The sequence below is a fragment of the Anser cygnoides genome, chromosome 4 (assembly GCF_040182565.1).
Source record: "Anser cygnoides isolate HZ-2024a breed goose chromosome 4, Taihu_goose_T2T_genome, whole genome shotgun sequence".
NCBI lineage: Eukaryota > Metazoa > Chordata > Aves > Anseriformes > Anatidae > Anser > Anser cygnoides.
The window spans coordinates 25,259,875-25,281,903 of record NC_089876.1 but is presented as its reverse complement, the minus strand read 5'-3'; the positions used below and the strand labels follow the sequence as shown (position 1 = coordinate 25,281,903).

General features: G+C 36.5%; 1 protein-coding gene across 1 annotated transcript in view; it reads right to left on the bottom strand.

Annotated features, from left to right (window-relative positions):
• Nucleotides 1-21,658, bottom strand: part of SLC30A9 (solute carrier family 30 member 9) — a 38,402-nt gene extending 16,744 nt beyond the window's left edge. Inside the window, exons 1-12 of the mRNA XM_048072873.2 lie at nt 21,064-21,658; nt 19,303-19,479; nt 16,418-16,480; nt 13,576-13,675; nt 11,723-11,815; nt 11,232-11,314; nt 9,488-9,546; nt 8,646-8,713; nt 5,561-5,663; nt 2,190-2,245; nt 778-913; nt 336-375 (exon numbers count right to left, since the gene is read on the bottom strand). Coding sequence (XP_047928830.2) covers nt 336-375; nt 778-913; nt 2,190-2,245; nt 5,561-5,663; nt 8,646-8,713; nt 9,488-9,546; nt 11,232-11,314; nt 11,723-11,815; nt 13,576-13,675; nt 16,418-16,480; nt 19,303-19,479; nt 21,064-21,643 — 1,558 coding nt within the window. The 5' untranslated portion in view covers nt 21,644-21,658. The remainder of the gene's footprint in view (nt 1-335; nt 376-777; nt 914-2,189; nt 2,246-5,560; nt 5,664-8,645; nt 8,714-9,487; nt 9,547-11,231; nt 11,315-11,722; nt 11,816-13,575; nt 13,676-16,417; nt 16,481-19,302; nt 19,480-21,063) is intronic.
• Nucleotides 21,659-22,029: the final 371 nt, after the last annotated feature.

Below are 22,029 nucleotides of genomic sequence, written 5' to 3'. Positions count from 1 at the left end.
CCGATTATCAAGAAAACTCATACTTGGACAAAGCAGAAAGTAGCCTTCTTTTCTACACAGATTTCTTAATAAAAATCAGAAGAGTTACATTCACTGACAGTTAAATACCAAAAAGACATTCTACATATACTTTCAAATGATGCATTCTTTAACTTCTAATTAGGTAAGATTGATAAGGAAAGTTTTCCCACTTCTTTTGTTCACCACAACTGTCACCAACAAAGCTCAGAACTTTACTGTTGTGTAAGCAAAGACTAATTGTTACTGCAGTTATTCACGGTGTACTCTCAGAGATTAAGAATACTGAAATAAAAATATTTCTTGGAACTACATACCTCCTTCAGATACCAATGACCCTGCTAAAATGCAATATGCCTGTATGGAAGAAAAACAAAAACACCTCTCAGTTATTGTTATATCGATATTTGTACAGATCTCATCACCACAGACTAGCCAAATGCAGCAATTCCAGAACATTACACACCATAAACAGAAACAAATGATCCAACAACCAAACAACCATCAATATTTGAATTATGCAATATAATGTAAAATAGAAAAAGATCTTAAGGAGGTGAGAAGGCAAGATGAAGAGTTTAAAGAATGGCTAAAATTTAACAAGATTTTTTTTTTCAAAACATTGTCATTAAGGATGGTTTAAGTTAATTGTGTTAGGACTCAAACTGACTCAGGAAGTGAATTTCAAATGGTATCATTACTTTCTATTAAGTCACCAGTGTCAAGTACAGATACAATAACAAAACAAGATTAGCTTACCCAGAGAAGAGATTCTATAGGATGAGGGTGGAGTAAACCCATGATCCCATGATACCAAGAAAGTCCTGCACCCATCATGAAAATGCCCACCCCACTGATCAGGGAAGCAATATAGCGCATGTTTGTGAAACCATACCTAGATGAAAACAAAGAAAATTATTTAGGAAAATAAGTTACTGTATCTCTGCAGACATATCTACAAGTTTTTTCCCTGATTTTTTTTTTTACACATCTTAGATTATCAAGACTGCACGTCTACTTAAGATAGCAGGTGCTAAATCCAACATAAAACATGAAAAAAACAAGGTATTTGAAAAATGATATCTAATACATACAAAGACATCAAGAATAGATATTTATTTCCTTTTTAAATAAGCTTTTTATATAGCAGTACTAGCTCTTGTGTGGAGACTAAAGTTTTTTGTGACTGTAAAGAACATATGCAGCTAGTCTGCATATTTTTTTTTGATACTAATGTAAAGAGAAGAAAACTTGTGAAATCTTTGGGTAGTTCAGTTAACTGCAAACCTTCAACATTTGCAGTCTTTATGAGTAATATTACTTCACCTCTTCCCTCTAAAGTGTACCTGTATTCTTTTTCTAATATTAACTGCTACTACAAACAGAACGTTCCTTAGTAACATTTAAAAAGCAATAGTCTGAAAGACAAACACTAAGGAAGACATGAAAAACTTGAGTGGAAGGAGATGCAAAGAATATTTTGACAAATTTGTCATCAAAACATTTTTCAAATTACCTGAAGCTCTTAATGAAGAGAACCCTTAACTAATTCTGTAGATCAGGCATATAATGAACTATTGCTTACAGTAAGAATGATTTGCCCAAACACGTGAAGTGTAAAGCATGTTAAGACCAAGAGAGTATCATGGAGACTACAGCTTGTAATGTTCATGATGCTGTAAGAATATATAATTAAAATCCCTGTTATTCAAGACAAAAACAGTAGTTTAAGTCAAACACATCTCCTTACAATACAAGTAACTTCCTTGCAGAAAAGCACTTTGTTGAAAATAGATGTCAGGGATGATTTTTTTTTAATATTGCTGTTCACATGAGTAATATCTACAAAGTAAATCTATTCCTTTAAGTTATCCATTGGAAGAGGCAGAAGAGACCAGAATAACTTGAAGGAATAAAGCCAATTAAAATAGTACACATCAAAAAACATACCACAACAAAAATCATGAAATATAACATGCATCAAGCCACTGAAGCTAAAACTCCTGCAGTTTGACAGAAATCAGCGTTCTTACTTTCTATCATAAAAGCAGAAACACTGCATTTCTGATCAATATGCAATGGCACATTTAAAAAGAATAAGTTGATGCACAAAGAACTCATCTTACTCCTATATATGATTACTGAAATCATTATTTACTCCAAAAGCTTACGGATGACTAGGGTCAGGTGTCCTTGCAGACTGACTGATGCCCAAAGCTAGCAATGCCTATATAGGACAAAAAAGAAAAAAAAAGTTGAAAAAAGATTAGAAACATTTGATTTCAACTAAACTTGAAAGAGAAATAAAAGTAGAAGCAATGTGCTGATTTACAAGTGCTTTCTTACTGAAATTTTATTAGAGCGGGAATATAATCCTCAACCCTATAATCAATATATATAATATACATATCAATCCAATAACCCTCTCCCCACCATGAAAATTGTTAATTATAACTTTAAGATTTTAGAATTGTGACTACATGTCTACTACATGTAATCACAACAGTTATCACTGTGTAGTTACACGTTGTACAACATTACATGTTGTACAGTACATGTAATCACATGAGTTGTCACTGCTTCAGTGTGAAAGAATGTAGTTCTTCAGGAAACAAAACTATTTTAATAACCCCCTCTTGAAGAGGGATTATACAGAGCCTACAGTGATGACGAATAATTTTAAAGCAATAATTTCATACTGCAGTTTCTTTCACTACTGAACTTAGTGTTCTGCAAACTGAAGAAAAATAACATTTTGAAGGAAGAAAAAAACCCTTGCTATCTAAGTGGAATATCTGGGCTATTTAATAAGGCATGGATTAAAATATTGATGCAGTAAATTACAAATCTAAACCTCAATTTTGCAAGTACATGCTTTTATTTTAGGAATGTGAATATATCTAAACATAATAAGAAGTATTAAAATTGAATAAACGCTGTAGGCTTTGCAGTACGCAGGCTGCTTTGATCCAGCAAGCTTTCTCCTGTGATTTCTCCAAAAACCACACAGTTAAATATTTGAACAGAAAACCAGCTTCACAATGGAACCTTTAACTTTCACATTTAAAAAACTGAATTGCTTTTCTACTTGTAACTGGTAGAGAATTCCACTATCAAACTTGATTCACCTATACATCAACGAATTTGGACAAATGAAAATTGCATGCTTTAAGGTTGTCTCCCCATAAATTTCCTAAAGTATTTTCAGTTGAGTTAATAGCATCATTCTCTTCACTTTACAGCTGGAACAACTGAAAGGTTGTCTAAGACCATTTACAGAAAAAATAAGAAACACACCATAAGTTCTCAACGCAGTCTTTCCAGACCAACAAATGTACTAAGTATAAATGAAGTAGAAAGGCAGCCCGAATTATGTTAAAACGACTGAATTCTGACCTAAGGTTCTGGGCGTTCTTCAAATTTAAGGAAACATAAGACAGTTCCATTTTATAGCAATCACAAGCTACCCAAGGACTCCCTTTGTTTGAACTTCAAGAGGGTTCCAGCCACTCATCTTCAAGTACTTTGTTTCCAAAGACTTGCTATATCAAAAACAGAAAAAAGGATTCCCTCTACACTAGGATGAAGTGAGATTTCAAGGTCTCCTGATGTATGTCTCAAGCATGCTAAGGAAAATAGTGGAAAAGTCAGCATTAATTTTGTCCCTGCACACCAATATTACACACCCAGCTCTGAGTCTGCACACCACCTTACCAAAGTAAGCGTGTCAGATGTGGCTAGTCGCACTGTGTGTAGCCACTAAGGCAGTCTAGTAAAAGAAACCAAGATGCTCAAATTCGCACCATTCTTTTACCAACAGATGACTAATAAGTCTATTATTCTCTTACCATACCTGACAGGAAGAGTATTTCAAGTTAACATTTTAACAAAATAATATAGCGGTATACTTTGTACGTCATCTTAGTTTCAACTCCCACTGATGATCCATGAAATAGCTGACTGCAGTTCTACTTACTACAACTTCTCTCTTTCAACTTGCTTCTAAAAACCTTTCAGAATCTACATTCTGACTTGCCTCATTCTTAATAGAAATTAAAACACACAATTTAGTTTCTGAGGTATCAGGACGCACACTCAATACCACTTTAAGATGACAAATACATCATTCTTGTCTGGGACATGCAGGGATCAAACAGAGAGGAGTGAGCACGTAAACCAAATCACAGGCATTTGGTTCTGAAGCTGCTTCCAAAAGATAAGGCTGGTCACATTATGCATATGCATTGTGACAAACAAGGTTAAGGCTATTTCCTAATGTTTGCATCTTTGAGTAATATTTTAACCCATTTAACCTTTTTCAGTGCACTTTCATTCTGTTAGACAAAGGGAATATAAGTTGCTACAGAGTTAGGGAACAATGATTTATATGGGGGGAAAAAAAGTAGCTTAAAAGAAAAGAACAGAAGTAATCAGAGGGAGGGGGACAGAAATGATGTAGATGTATTACAAATAGAATTACCTCAGCAGAAACACTAGTCCAAATATTAAAACCAGTTTTATATATAGTTACAAGGGACTCTTTCTAGACTCTGCATTTAAGGCTTCTAGACTAGGTCAATTATTCTGCTGTTAGTTTATAAACTCTTCAAATTACTGACATCAGTATAAAGAATAAAAGAGCAGCCACATAAGCCTGTAGGAATCACTAATAGAAACCACTGGTTTTGTCAACTAAATGTGCAACAGGGTAACAACAGCTTGGCACTCAACTCAGATTGTGGAACAGCAGGAAGAGCTCTGCATTTAGCAATGTTTCTAAGTAATGTGCATTTCTGACAAAATATGCCTTCATCTGTCTACAGTTAGATAAAAACTATACATAATAACATTTTGTTTTAAGTGAGATTTGCCTTTGTCTCCAGGAAACAAACAAACAAAAAAAACAAGTATGCGTCCACTACTTGTACACGCCAGAGTACATCTTGCTCCCCTTGCATGCCTGCGTAGCTTGTCACACTCTGGGCAGGCTTTGTAATCTGTATTACTAAAACCACAAATTATTTAATAATTGAGCAACACACACAAACACCCTCTCCCAGGTGTAACTGTTCAGTTAAAAACACTTTAAAGGAACATTAGATTAAATATTAACTTTTTCTTCTTAGATTGTATTACTAAGCAGCACATAGACCGTACAAGTCAGTACAAAAAACCAAGCACAGGTATTTAACAGGAAGAACAATGTAAAAGACATATTACACAGCTGAATCTGAAAGTCATTTTTAGTAAGAGTTGCTGCTAATAAACTCAGAGTATCTCGAATTCCTTTCCAGACCAACATCATTTACATTCTACCTTTGAAAAGAAAAAACATTCTGCCATTCATTCAAATCCTTCTAAATAAAATGCTGCTTTCATTTCTCTGGTGTTTACTATTTAGACATTTATTATAGGCAAACTAATGAACACTAGCAAACTGAATTATCACTTTTCAAGTGTATTACAACTACTACAAGTAATTATTTTGCAAGAATAAAGACAGATAAAAGTGCTAACTTAAGCAGCATAGAGAAATACTCACCTGGTTGCATGTGTCTGCTAAAGAATGTATAGCTTCCGAAAACATACTTGCAGAACCCGTGTAAACCCAAGCAAGTAGCTTAAAGAAAAAATTCAACCCATTTCTGAAAACAAAGAGAAGAAATAAGCTAAAGAATACCAGAACATTTGGTCTCCAATATTTTCAGTAAAAGCACAAGCACTTTATAATCATGCATTACCTGCCAGCAAGTAGTGAAACTAAACATTAGTTCATTAGAGACATGTACAGGTAGATAAGGCATACACATGTTCGGCACGTTTACTGTGTTAAAAAACCCTTTCAGCAAGCAAAAAAGGCAAAGATATACAATTAATTATTCCAAAATCATTAATTTGTAAGCAATACTGAATAAATTATACTTCCTAAAAGCTACCATCATTTTCACAAGTCAGAAAGACTAACTGCCTATCTATATATGCATCAAGCTTTTCCCATCAGGGAAAAATTTTCCCCTCAGTGGAAGAACAGCCTTAACTTCCTTCTCTCTTACTTCAGTCCTTTGCCTCCTATCTAGCCCCTCCTACTACTGGAGTGGAAAGTTTCTCACTCCAATCTCAGCTGGAAAATTCCTAAGAGGAAGATGCCAGACAGGAAGATAATGCTGTAAAAATTATCAATGGGGCTTTCTCCACAGACATGCCCAATGTGCCTCGTCAAATATTTTTTAGGTTAAAAGATCACTGGAGTAAGCATTATGTTACGGTGTGTACAGAGCTGAGTAACTATTAACAGTAAAATTTAATTAATTACATTCTGATAATGGATGTTTGAAGTGAGAATTGGTAGGCTGGCCATTTCAGTCACAGTACAAAGGAAATCAGACCAGAAGATATCTTCTCCTCTTTCCCTTTAAATACATTTCAGTTTAGATTACTGGTGATTTTTAAAAGTATTCAAATTACATTCTCTTAGAAATATGTGTTAACAACATGTTGCAACTGCATTTTTAAACAATCACACATCAAGAAATGATATTCAAGGTAAAGATACACAAATCCAGCCCTTTGCCATACACCAAGTTACACAATTGGTTAAACAATGCCCATCCCCAAGGTCATCCTTAAAGAATTTCTACAGGAGTATATGAACTTCTTAAAGAAAGAGGTAGCAATCTTTTCTATATCTCCTTCCATGCAAAGACCTGAATATGCTTTACCATATTTATTTTAGTCTCAGGAGAAAATCTTAACTTTTACCAAAACTAGGTAAAGTCTGAAAAATATTTACTGCAATGATTTGAACATCATGCCAAGAAATAAAATTTAAAATCCAAACACTACTACTTCTAAAATATACAGCATTTTTCAATAAGCCTCTCTTCTGCACCCAGAAAATAAGCAGTTTTGTTTAAAACTCTTTGCATTTGTGTTCCAAAATCCATAAGGCACACATTCACCAACAAAATGAAAAAAATGCTTTTTGAAGTGTTGAAACAGATATGCAATACACCCTCCTTGTTGTCAGAGGTACTGCCAATTTTAATGTAAAGTCTAAATTTAGTTGGTAACTTTAAAATGTACTGAAACATGGGGAGAATCAGAGTTTCTTTGAAAAAATACAAAAATGCAAAAGCAGATCAAAATCTATTCAAATCAATTTTTTTCAATTTAACATTTTAAATTACAGTTAAAACAAATTCAAATACAACTATCCAGAGAGAACTGTAAACTGGAAAAATTAAAGAACATTAATACTTCTCTTTATACATTTAACATTCTGAATTTGTTTCAAAAATAACGATGTCAAAACCCTGACAGGCACACAGCGAGCAGGAATTACAAGGAATTGAGAAATATATATGGTGAATTGTATCATCATGTGACTGTCTGCAGCAGTTTGCCTTACAGCAAAAGATATCAGTCTGATTTACATAACTATTCTTGTCTACCTACATAAAGTATTTATATCTTTGAAAAAAGCATAGTAAAAAAAAATGTCAAAATTGAAAATCAAAACATTCAGATTCATTATGGATCTATGAAAAAAAAACATTTAGGTTCTAGATTTGAGAACTAACCATATTTCGTCATAGCTATTTCCAAACAAGCAGCAACTTGTCATCAAGTATTTGAGAACTACAAGAGATCAAGAGATACTGTAACTTCTTAAGAAAAAGAAAAGTTCCACAGAAAAGCTGTGGAACATCCATACTAGCAGTAACTACATTTTTTAAACTTAGAAATCTTGGAACACTCAGTAAAGTCAGAAGGAAGTTTTCAGTCAAGTGAGCTTCATGTTTTTTCCTTAGGCAAAAAACATGTAGTTTTGTAGGAAAACTTCGAGATATTTCTTTTTCAAAATCTTGTTTCTCATCACAAAAAAAAATATATATAATTTTTCCCTAAGTTTCTATTTTGCTCTTTTATATTGATAGTATCTTAGCAAATAAAAACTTATAATAAATATAATATATATATATAATAAATTTTATTATAAATATTTACAGGTGTTATAAGATGCAAATTTTAGCCATTCTTAATTCTCCAGCAATCCTGAGAAAAATGTAACATACCTTTGTCTATTTTGTGCCAGATAGTATCTGTGTTCGTTTGCTTTAAATCAGGATTACTAGTTTGATTATGTTTCATTCAAATTGTAAGATGTGTGAAAAGCAAAAACCTCCTAAAACATCCCCTTATCAGTTGAACAGGAAAAGCACTGAATAACACCAGAAAAGGGGAATCATTTTCTGTTGTTATATGGAAGATTGTTTAAAAGCCTCCTTTCACAAGGGAGCAAGAAAAAGAACGACTTTAAATGTCTGCCTCTTCATGTCCTTCAAGATGTAGGGCTTTACTTTAATAAATTGTTTAGCTTAATCATGTTCCAAAAATTTGCTCTTCTCTAATCAGAGTTAAAACATCTCTCATCTCCATATATTGATGAATATATTTACTGAACATCTTTACCACCAACAATGAATAAACAAATCTATTAATTTGAGTTACACAAAGGTACCTTTAGCTTGAATACACAGACTGTTGTTTCCTTTACCAGGATAACAAAAAAAAAATCAATGTTTTTTAATACTTGCATAAACAAAACTTTTCCTTTTTAAACTTACATGCAAATAGCTACCATTACCACTTTCCCTGGTCCCTTGAAAAACATAGCTGCTGCACTGGAGCGTGGCTGTATAAAGAAATAAGAGATTATTAAAACAAGTTACTAAAACAAAATAACCAAATCTTGAAGACCTCATGAAGTATCTACTGAACAAATTATTACATAAAATCTTTGCTTTACACAGTATTGCAAAAGTGAAGATACAGCCCTTGAAGCCTACTAATTAACACTGAATGTTCACCCAAACTTCAGTGGCATCTTATACATTACTACAAATGGATGGCTATAAAAAAAGATTAACAACCAACAGAGCCTCCAGCCTCCACCAGGGGCCACTGCAACCATAACGACAGAAGCCAGCTGTGCAGCAGAAAGATGAAGAAATCAATCTGCCATGACAGAGTACCAAGATCTAGGGAATACGTCTGCCTAAGCGAAGAGGAAAGGCCAAAAGTAATGCACGGTGCAGAGCAAAGCACTGGTGTGTTTGTTTGGCTTAAGAAATCTATTACAGTTTAAAATCAACAATGTATTTACTACACGTTTATAGACTATAGGTAGAATCCAAATGAAGCAGCAATTTTGTTATTAAGAAGGCAATTGACAAAAAAACTTACTGGTGGATTACACCACCACAGTTGGAACTCATTTAAGCTGGCAACCCATTTACCACTGCATTACAATCAGAGATACAGCTGGTATATTACAGCCAAAATAAAACTTCCAGTAACATTCAGGTAGTTATGCTTATGCAACTGTTTTGCAACTTTTTTTCCTTTGAAGGGTGTCTAGTATATCTCAAAGCATTTTTCTTGCCAAAATCATTAAAACAACTCTTACCTTAGTATTTCCAAAGAACTCTCTGTATTCCTTCAACAGCCTTTGGTTTCTAAATAAATCTGCAATAAAAAATTGTTATCATGAGTATTTACTAGTAGCTAGTAGTTTCAGGATTTTTTTTTTTCCATACAGCAGCTAACTTCTATTAAGAGCAAGATGGTCTTACCAAATTAAAATATTTTAAAGGGATATTTGTTTGTGAAAAATTCCTCTCAATATTGTTAATCAGAAATACATATTATGTACTTGCACAAAATGCCAAATATAATTTGCTACGATCCCATACATTGTTTCCATTTCTGCCAACGGAGGATTACATGCAGAGGAAAAAATTAAAAACACACTGTTTTGGCTAAAGCTCTTTTTGGCCTTTTAGTATCCCGGTGTGGGGTGGGGTGGGGGAGCAACAACACCTTTAGAACAAAATCCAGGTATTCTACTGCCCCTACCTCAACCTTTTTTGCCATGATGGGGAGAAGGGAGGATGTTTCATTGCAAGTCTCTTAATTTCAATATTTTTCCCATTCATGTATGGTGTTCAGTAACTTCAAAATAAACACAGGTATACTACAGAAGCAGGAAGCTGTAATCCTACAAAGTTATACAAAATACTATGTACAAAATACTCTGAAACAGCCAGTGGAGTACAAGGATAGTCTGTACAAAAAGGAAGTTACCACTTACAGTATACATTGTTTCAGAATGCTATTATGAATAAGTAGCATTTTATTATTTTTTTAATATATATTTTTTTTGTATTATGCTCAAGAATTATTTTGTTTTACTATCAGGAAGTTCCAGTTGCAGAACTGGGAGAGAGAGAGGGAAAAAGACCTTTAATTTTTAAGTGCATAATTGGAATAAGTACCTTGAAGAGATATGACCTCTCCTGCGATTTTAACTGACCAGACAGTCCAAAATCCATTAAAAGCTATACTGATTTGACTGTAGTTGCTATGGATGACAATAATTATTTTATTTTAAACAAAAGGATGACTTTTGCTTAAAATGATCTGGGTGTTTTTTCCCCCCCTTCCAAAGGGGAGACAAACTGAACTCATTTCAGGGGAAAAATAAGTTGGTAAAGATATTACATCAAGATTTAGATTGGTTTTATGCCTTCTGAATATTCTCATTAAGAAAAATCCAAAACCATTTAAGATTAAGATTTTATTATTGTCTAAGATGCTCCCCTCCCCAAAAAACAAAGTATGACTGTAAACCTCAACTGAATGCATTTTCTTGCCGTTATCACAGAATTAATAAATTATAAGATAGTTAATAGATAATAACTGCATAGATAATGTGTTACACTAATACTATGCTATAAAATCTTTTTGAGTAATTGGTAATTTCAAATTTGTATGTTCTCAATGAAATAACACACTCACCATCTAGTGGATTTCCAGTCATACTTTGTTGTTTACACTTGAATTTGGGGGTTGGTCTGTTCTCCCATGTGCCGCCTGGTGACAGGACAAGGGGGAATAGGCTAAAGTTGCACCAGGGCTGGTTTAGGTCGGATATTAGGAAGAACTTCTTTACTGAAAGGGTTGTTAGACATTGGAATAGGCTGCCCAGGGAAGTGGTTGAGTCACCATCCCTGGAGGTCTTTAAAAGACGTTTAGATTTAGAGCTTAGTGATACAGTTTAGTGGAGGACTTGTTAGTGTTAGGTCAGAGGTTGGACTCCATGATCTTGGAGGTCTCTTCCAACCTAGATGATTCTGTGATTCTATACTCACTTTCTCTGTACTTGATCTCTTCCTCTTTGCGTCGTTTTCTTTCTCTAGCAAGAGCCTCTGGACTACCCCAAACTTCAAGAGATCTGCACAGAGTAAAAGTACCTTAATTGCTCTACTTATGCAAGATACACTTGATAAAACAACAGACCTGTAACTTCTTTACAGTTTAACTGCATCAAAAATGACTTTCCTAAAAACAGAACATCACATCATTCTTTCTGACAAAGAGCCACATATTACTTTGCAGAACAAAAAAAATGGGAGAGAGGATGCACGGAAGAAGTTTCTCATCTTTGGACACAAGACACATACCCTCCAGTTTTATATATGCCATGTAATTGTTACAAAAATAAAGATATAAAATGTGTTCAGATAAAAAATAGAAAACATTATTGCCCTTTTACATTGTAAACCAGAGTTTTAAGAGTTCTCTCTCCCATATAATGCATTTTATTAAATGATCCAAACATTTCCTCCAAAAATGACCTTACTTTGCCTCTACATCAGACCTCAGGTACACAGTGAAAGTCTCAGTGTCATCATGTGGGCTTCGTCGTTTGATTTTCCTCAGCTGGTCTAAATCACTGAGGAAAGCAGAGAAAGTTTAATGGAAAAAAATGCATATTATTCTAATTCTACTTTTCTATCTGGGTGATCTTCCACAGTTTCATTATTAATTCACAGTACAAAAAAAAATGAACTTGTTTACTTGAGCCAAACAGGATAGATACAACACATAAAGCAAGCTGTCTATAGGAAACTATTGAAAACCACTTTGTTTTCCACAGTCAGAAGTGCAAATCATGTCCTCATACTATGAACTATCATACATGGAAGACAGAGCAATAAAACATTTCCAGTGAATGATCTGAATGTAATTGTAATATACAAGTTGTACAATATACATTGTTATGTACAAGTTATACAATATACATTGTAATATACAAGTACTCAATAAGAAGGCTAACAGATTAACCCTTCTAAGTGAATATCAGAAGTCACATGACATGAAAAGTTAACAAATGCATCCTTAAAAACTACACAAAACCAGGGCAAGCTGCAAAAGGTGGGAGATAAAACTACACTGGGGAGCAGATAATTCTCTGTGCTGATCTACATATTAGCACATCTACATTTCATTTAGAAGCATCTTTTTGTATTATTATTTAAAAACAGACAAAAAACACCACCAACAAAGAAAACAGCAGAACATTTCATTTTTAGACTAAAACTAGATTATTTCTTGGGCATTTTTCTTTTTTTGGTCAATTCAGAAAAACTTTATTACTGCAAAGTATGCCAGTTCATAGAATCACAGAATGGTTTGGGTTGGAGGGGACCTTAAAGCCCACCCAGTCCCAACACCCTGCCATGGGCAGGGACACCTCCCACCAGACCAGGCTGCTCAAAGCCCCATCCAGCCTGGCCTTGAACACCGCCAGGGATGAGGCATCCACAGCTTCTCTGGGCAACCTGTGCCAGTGCCTCACCACCCTCACAGTGAAGAATTTCTTCCTAATGTCTAATCCAAATCTACACTCTTTCAGTTTAAAACTATTATCCCTTAGTCTATCACTACACTCCTGATAAAGAGTCTCACACCAGCTTTCCTGTAGGCCCCTTTAGGTAGCAAAAGGCCACTCTAAGGTCTCCCTGGAGCCTTCTTTTCTCCAGGCTGAACAACCCCAACTCTCTCAGCCTCTCTTCATAGGAGAGGTGGTCCCCTATGAAGCTTTACCAGTCAAAAGGTTAAAAAAAGGGGGGGAGGGGATTTAAGCATAACATCATTGGATTTTCCATGGTTTGGTAACATATGCTACACATGAAAGCTGGGGAAGAACAGTGACAGCAGAAAAAGTTACGAACAAAGTCACTAAGCCTTTAGATTTAATATGGGTCACACACAACATGCATCACGTCTGACAGGCAGCTCAACTGACACTACTCAGTAAGACTTCCTGGCAGGAATGACACATAGTAAAAAGACCGTAACTATGAATCAAGTAAAAATAGTTAGGTTGCAATGAACCAGGTTGTATTTTATCTCAAATTACAGACCAGTTTCTAGTGATTAGCTGCTCTAGAGGCAGACATTCCCTAGCTAGGTTTATGGTCATATAAATATAAGTAAATTAGTTTAAGAGGCTACTACAGAGATAATACAAACTAAGTGCGAGCTCCCAGCCACAGTTACACTTAGTAAACAAGAGCCACTTATGACTACATATACTGCAAAAGCTTTGGGAAAAAGTTGCTGAGCTAAGTCGCTCTACAAGCATTATTACTTTTGAAACACATACAAACAAATATTCACAATTTAAATTTCAACTTAAATCCACCATACCTGGATTTGAGACAAAACTCATTTATTGCTCTGACTCCGGTGATGAAGTTATTCTGTGTGTATTTTGGTCCATACTCTCTTTTTTTAAGGACTGCTTTCACTTAAAAACAGAAATAGATGAACAAGTAAGTCACAGACAGAGACTAAAGTAGAAATTTCAAAGAGGTAATTCAGTCTGACAACAAATTGTGACAGCTCTAAGTGGATTTCTGAAAAACACTGCTTGTCAGTGAGGCAGAAAACTTTCAAGAAGAGACAGAAACGCTCACAACTGTGTAAGTGCATAACAGTAAAATGATTCTACCTCCAAAAATGCTACTTACAGGGTTGTAGTTCAGGGCCCTCAAACATCCCACATACTTAACTGTCAGCTATGCATCCAACTTTAATGTCAGGGATGGGCTTGGGCTGTTAAGACAGCATTCAAGTATGGCAGTTTGAAAAGCTTTGCTCTGGCAAATAAAATGACAAAGTACACTATTTCTTTCTTCCCCCCCCAATATTTACCTGTAGAAGTTGGAATTGTTTAAGATTTTTAATCTTGCAGACCACAGAGAAAACTGAGATGGCTGCATATGCCACTTTGCTCAGCTATTATTGTCAAAATTAACACAATTAATATTAGATGTTTATAACAATTAAAAAATGTATATTCTTCATTTATAGTTCTTTGCATGTGTAGAATACATACTGCACCACATTTTCATGCGTAAGAAAGGATACCACACCTATTCAGAAACAGATAATAAACTCTGAAATAAATGGAATTTTAAATCTATGCCTTTATTTCCTACATGTCTGTAGGTACATATCTTTGTCTTATTTTCAAAAGAAAGTCATTATATGCTTATTTCTGTTAAAAGAAGAGTTACAAGAAGAGTTACAGCTGCTGAAAGATACAGCATAAAGAACACATCTGAAAACAAAAAGATGAAACTTTGCCAGTAAGAAGACTTACAAACACATGAATTTCTTGTGTATCACAGGATCTCAGCCAATATTTTCTACAGCTAGTCCAAAACGTCTCATGAAATCATAGAATACTTACAGCAAGTTATTGCATCTAAATACTGAGAAAAAAAAATCCCACAATTTCACATTTTCTTATTTCTGTGCTTTGAAAGCTTAAAGGCAAAATATATTGTCTGACACTCTATAGATACCAACATTTACCATAATAATATGATTTCTGTCATCCAGTTTGAATTGTGAAAAATTGTGTTAAAGTACTTGAGTAATCACATTCATCATATGATGCTCCTGAGCAAAGATGACATCAAACTGGAGATTTCATAAAACAGTCCATTATTTGCTAAGTTTAAAACTCGATGAACATTTTTTTAAACAGGAAGAATGCTTCCCTCCTTTTCTAATTTAAAACATGGATATACACCCAAAGTATTAAACCTAGTATAAAATAACTTGTGGATTTATCAAACACTAATGCACCTTGCAGAAACACAAGTAAGTTTCACTAAAATAAAACACTATGCAACAGTGTTAGAATGGTTATAACCCAACAATCCTACCCCCTAGTTCAAATAATTGCCTAAAATTGATGATGAAAGAGAGAAAAAGAAAAATCAACTTGGTATTTCCAATTGAAGGACAAAGTCCAATAAAAGATGATGTAAAAACAACATTATAAATAGCACAGGTTTTTTAAGATTAGCGTTCCTTTAAGAATAAGCTTCTACACCACAACAGCACCTGAAGACTAGAATTCCATTTTACAGACAGAATCAAAATCTTTAACATAATCATTCTTGGTTGTGCGTCTATAACGTACAGAGACAAAACCCTCTTCTCACCAAAATATATACATATAAAATATATAAATTTCACAGTCTTACTCTAATTTCTCCTGTCCACCTTGTATGTTCCCACTGCCTTCACGCACTAAGTGACAACAAACCCAAAGAAATTAACATAAGGATGCAGACAAAAATGCGTGGAGAATAGGAGACACCGACCTCACCTTGTTAGTGAGGAGCAGGAGGATTTGATGTTTGTTTAAACTATGGAAAAGGCAGGAAAGAATTTTGATAAAACTTACTGCATGCTAAGTCAGTTTCAGTTCAGAGGTATTTTAAAGGAGTTTAAAGAGAAATGGCAATTTCTGTTTTGATAAAGTTCCTTCCATTCATAGGAGACTAGTAGTGATCAAAAGCACAAGAACTTACAGCATAACTCTCACAATAACATAATAAAAAACAAATTAAGATAACAGTGAAACCAAGCATGATAAGTTACCAACATGAAAGAAAGATATGCTCTTGTTTATATTGTTTCAAAACGTAAATGGATAAAAAACGAAAGCCTATATTTATTACAGGCACAAACAGGGACACTACAGGACCCAGATTAGGCTGTTCATGTGGTCAAAATATATTTAGAAACAACACTGATTAGATTAACTCAGCAATAAGAAGGAACAGAGGAAGACTTAGAACAAGGACTAAGTGAAGCTCAAGTATTCAGCTTAGCCCCATTAAATCTGAGATGGTGAATGGACTTGCCTAAAGAGATGCAAGAACAGATTGTCATAACAGATGAGAAAACAAGTTTGTCTTTTCCTGACAAACACATCAGCTGAAATGAAGTAATTAAAAAAAAAGTCATAAAAGAATGAATAGTTAGAAGGAACACACCTATACCCATTTTTTTCGGGAGTCATTTTAAAAAAAGTAGGCACCAAACAAAGCTGGCATACAAACACTTATAAAAAATGTTATTCACACAACTTTTTACACAGCTGAACAGAAACCAGTTGCCCTACACACTTCTTTTTTGACTACTCATCAACAGCAACAAAGTTTTGATACATAAAGTATTTCTTTACCTTTTACTTGGATTGGCTCTTTAAGGAAAGACTGCTTTTGATCTGCATTGCTGGTACCTTGTCCTGTAAAATAAAAATAAAGCTCATGGCAAATATGAAAATACCTTCTTTTCTTTTCAGCAAAGAGTTTCTTTGACATAAGAATATAGCTTAATATTGCTTTCCATGATGATACTAAAAAAAATTTGCTGGATTTCCAACATTTAAAACTCTTAAAATATGAAACATGAATAGTAAAAAAAAATAAGTAACAACAAAAGACATTTAACATGGTACTGAAACTTCTAGCAGCTTCAAAAGAAGTCCAAACATGCAATGTATTACAAAACGTATCCTGAATTTTTAAACTATTTTAACACTGTACTTATAATTTGGGACAAATTTTATGCAAAATTTAGACTAATAAACAAAGAATTCTACACAACTTATGATTGCTCATCAGCCAAGTCTCATAGAGCTTTCAAGCTGTAATTCAATTTTAAGGGACTGAAACTATTTAACCTAGAAAAACCTCATTCTTTAAAATAAAGAATATTTAAACTACAACCCACAATTCTTATGTCACAAATTTGAGTTATATTTAGCACAAAGTATTTTAGCTGTTTTGGAAATCTGACGATATGACTCCAAAAGAATTCAATAAAATATTATTTACAACACTGTGAACTGAATTTTAATATCTGAAAATTAATAAATTTTGGTAATTTATTTTAAAGTGGTAATTTGGTAAAAAGTGGTATTTGGTAATTCATTTTAAAGTGAAGTTTTTAAGTAGAAATTTGAAGTACAACATGATAATTTGGACAAATACCACATCCTTTTCTCATATGACTTGACAGAGCTTTCAGAACAAAAACCTTATGATTTCAATACCTTGAACCAACAAACACCTTCTTTTGTGCCCTAACACTATAGGTTGGCCACATATCAAGTCATCAACAAAATTGAAAGGGATGTTAAAAAAATGAAGATTTTTTCCAAGCAGGTTAGCGTTAATTAATGAGCTAGCTTAACATGATACTCAAATTGTGCAAAGGTCAGATATTCTTGAAGCTTGGACTCCATAACTATCTTTTCATCAGGCAATTAGTTATTGCCCTTACAGCAACTGAGGAGTAAGGCTAATAGCAATCCAAGTATATTTTCTTCGGAAACTAAGGGTAAGGAAAACACTTTCAAATGTACAAAACTGATCTTATTACACAAGAAATAACGTTAGACCCCCTATATGAAGCACGGATATAACAATATGTATCCCAAAACAAGCCTCAAAGCAATTATCCTTCTACACATAATATCTCCGGGGGCAGTTGCAGGTGCACTTGCCAGCCACCACCCTCAGGAAAAAGGGAGTTGTCCAGGTGGCCACTTGGTGCAGTTCCACTTAAGGCTTATACATCATTTATGGCCACGAGACCACAAAGGACAGTATCTCTCCTCCAGCCACTGCAGAGACAGTGAGCAGGATCAGCTTGAGGATCCATCTGAACCCCAGCTCCGGAAAACAAGAGAACAACTCATTTTTAACAAAGCAGGCCTAAACATCATTAATGCCAACACAAGAGAGGGAGTAATCAGATAGGGATGGGAGATGGTGGGAACACTCCTTCAGACAACAGTCACCAATTATACAAGCTTAAAGCAATCACAAAAGCAATGGCGCTAGACTATTTGCACGTGTCCGAATTTCAAGAATACCAGTAGCTGTACATTAAGAACCCAGAAAATACCAACAACCACAACCGACTCTACAGCCTTTTGTGGTATTTAGGCAAGTATCTTCTGCAAGGTTCTCACCCTCTAGCAGCCACCTGCAGCTTAAGACTTTCCAAGAAACATAAATGGTCTGAAGTTCTGTCCTCTTCTAAAATCCAATTATAAACTTCAGAAACCATATCTAGTTGTTATGCTTCGAGCAACATCCAAGATCTGTTGTACTTCCAAACATCAGAAAAATAATACTTTCAACTGACTACACTTACTAGCTTTTAAAGACTAGCTTTTTAAAGGCTGCTGCAAAGCCTCAGGAATTTACAAGTTACTAAAGTAAGAACTTAGACCTGCCAACATGACAGCTAAGGAGAATAAAATGTTATTGAGTAAACCACTTAACTTTAGACAAAAGCACACCAAGCTTTTTTTTTAAAAAGCATCTGTAATCTCCTGAGCATGCTAGTCTTTCAAAGATGCATCTATGCAGTCCTACACTCAATAAGCACAAAAAAAATAGAGGATGCTAGGACGGAGCAAGGACAAGACAGTTCTAAATTTCTTAAACACCTAACTAGCACAAGATTGACAAGAACATGATTGGCTGCAAGGATGGTCAAGTTATGTCCATTATATCAAGTGTTTAATGTGAATGCTGCAGGTGTGACAGCTGTCACATCAGAAAGGTCTAGCAGGAGAAACAGCTCAACCTCCTTTCAGCAGTCACCTAAAGCCTGATGCAGAGAAGTCAAAGTGCTCAGTATTCACCCTCATTCAATCTTTATCACTAGTTCATTTAACACAACAAACCTGCAATAGTACAACAAAAATTCAAGTAAGCAATCAAACTGGCAAAAGAAAAGCGATGCATTCCCTTTGTTATCCCTTCTACTATCTAATACCTGCCGACATCCACATATTTTTATCATCACAACTAAGTTTGATTAACTCTAAACTTAAATCTTTTTAATAATGGAATAACAAAGGAATAAATTTCAGAATTCCTTACCACTTGTGCATTTGAAATTAATATACAGATGCCAAGAAGCATAACATGCTAAGAATTCTGCAGCTGTAATGTCACACAGTGGAATTAAAAAAGTATCAATTGTTACATAAATGACTTTTTTTTTTTTATTTATACGAAAAATTTCTTGATTTTAGTCCAGTATTACCTGTTCCGACTTTGTGCACAGTTTCTTCAGATGTTGGTACATTTTTATCTTCTGATCCAAGATCTTTTTTCTGACCATTGGAGGTATAAACTCTCACTTGACTCATCAACTGCACAGGCAGGCGATTGCATGGTAAAATACATGGCAGACTCACACTTTTCATTGAAGCTTGCCATCCTAACAGGGAGAAGGAAAATAAGACTTTTCAGACTATCATTTTGAAAGGAAAATGGAGGGAAAGTGGCCCAGAAACACCAACACAGGTTATAGAAAGTTAGTGGTTAAGTACTGACCTGTGCTTATTTTACCCATGTTTAGGATTTACAAAACAGGCACACAAACACAGTACACTTCCATTGCCTCCCTTTAAACATCCACTTTTAAAATCCCATCTAATGCCAGTTTTTTTCCCCTTTATACAACCTGCTACATACCTCTAAATGATCTTAAGGAAAAAAAAAAACTAAGCTATTTGATTAAGATTGGCTTACTGATATATTGAGTACTCTTCTAGTCATACTGCCTCAAGATCTTCAAATAAAATTATAAGTGAACAAACAAACCACTACAAAACGATTAGCCAGTGTTGCCGTTTCATTTCACTGTGTACCCTCTGTACAAACTATGTTACCTATTAATAAAACGTGTAACATACATGGTTCAATTTCAGAGCACGTGCTAAAGAAGTTACCCACAAAAGTACGTTATGGTGTACAAAGCCCTTTAATGCAGAATAATGTAAAATTCTACAGTCTTTGCAACAGACAAATTACAATATAAGTGTGTAAAAAGTCAAATGAGAGGTCACCCTGGGGAGGCAGTTTCAATTTTAAGACAGGCCAAAATCAGAGTTGGATGCACTACAGACCAACCTGTGCTAGCGAGCAGCTTGCTTTGGGCAGCTTCTGCAGACACTCAGTGTAACTCCTCCAACCTGACATGCCACAGGCAAACTATTTGCTTTGGAAAGCATACATTAAAAGAATAAGAAACTAAATATATATATCAAGCAATGCTGGTAAATCAAGTCATACAAAGTATGACTAATCACACATGAATAACGCACTACTCAACAAAGCAGCCACATTTCAGATAACTGTGGATCCCATGAAGGTACAAAGAACTTTCCTTTTACTTTTATCCTTTATATCGTGGCATTTACATGCGTGCGTGCACTGACTTGAACCTTCCAGAAAAACAATTTCACCAAAAAAAAGTCAAATACGCTCCTATTAACTCTAAACTGTTGCCAATGCGGCAAAAGCCCAGGAAATCACCTGGATGCCGCCCAGGGAACTCACAAAGACTGCAGTGAACACCTGCCACAACGTGAGCACTGCTGCTCCCTAAGCATTGGTGCCAACGTAGCCCTTGGTTAAGGGAAGGTTATCGGCATGTCTAGCTGACGCTTTTCCTATTACTCTACACAGGCAAAAGAAACGAAAAAAAAGCCGCTGCTGCGATGCAACCTAAGCGCCTTTATGAGATCTGCGCAGAATTTTAATTTCAGGGGCTCTGTGGCCTGCAGGAGAGGCGTGTGCCCGCTTCGCGGACCCCCACAAAGCCCACAAAGCAGGGCTTTATTTCACCTAACTCCTGAAAATTTGGGCTCCCACCCCCAGCCCAGGCCCGGCAAGGGCTGGCGCTGCCGGGGGGGGGCAGGAGGCCCAGGCAGGCAGCCCCGGAGCGCTGCGGGGAGGCTCGGCCGGGCCCGGCCCGAGGAGGGAAGGGGTCCCCGGGGCCGCGCCGTGCGGGACTCACCGTGGCAGGCTCGGCGGAGCGGCGCCGCCTGGCCCCACAGGTACAGCCCGTAGAGGCTGCGGCAGCCCCGCCGCTGGGCGGCCAGCGCCGGCATCATGGCGGCGACCTCGGGCGGAGCGCGGCCGCTCCCCGCCGCACGCCAGCGGCCGCACAAGGGCCGGCGATTCGCATCGGAGAAACCGGCGGCGGCGGCGGCCTCCTTCCCCTCCTTCTCCTCCTCCTCTTCCTCCGGAGCCCGGTCGGAGGCGGCAGCAGGCGGACGTGCGGCGGGGCCCGGGGCCGCCGCTGACTCACCCGGCGCCCCCGCCGCGCCTGCGCCGAGCCGCCGCCGGCTTCCCCTCAGCGCCCGGCCCGGCCTCCCCTCAGCGCCGCGGTTCTCCCCGGCAGGGTTTGGCCGTTCCCGCTGAGCCGGGCTCCCCAAAACGCCCTTCGGGGTGCTGCTGGCCGAGGGTCCGAGCTGTGCTGAGGCGCCCAGGGGTGCGGGCTGGGGCAGAATGACAGCCCGGGAGCGCTCCTTGCTACCCTCATAGGAAAGAGATGACAGGGGAGCGTGCGGTGGATTTGTTTGCAGACACAACATTAAACACGTGTGCTAAAGCTCTTTACAGGATTTCCGTGTGAAGTTTGCAAGATTTCTACGTTAGGTTTGCAGGATTTCTATGCGAAAACGCTCATCTCTACCCCTAGCTCTGCCTTAAAACACACCCCCCGTGTCGGTGCTAATAAAGCACAATCTAATAAAAAACCCGCTTCTTTCCCCAAAGAGAGGGCCCAGCGGCTGGCCGGCCGGCAGGTGATGACGGTGTCTGCCTGCGCCACCTCCTGCTGCTGCTCTCAGCCGGAGTTTGGCTCCAGAGCCGTGAATCTTCTTAATGTAAGCATATAATTAGTCTCACCGGCACCACATTACACACTCTCATAAAAAGCGTTCCGGCAACTTGAAGATTTTCCAGGATAGCTTAGGTA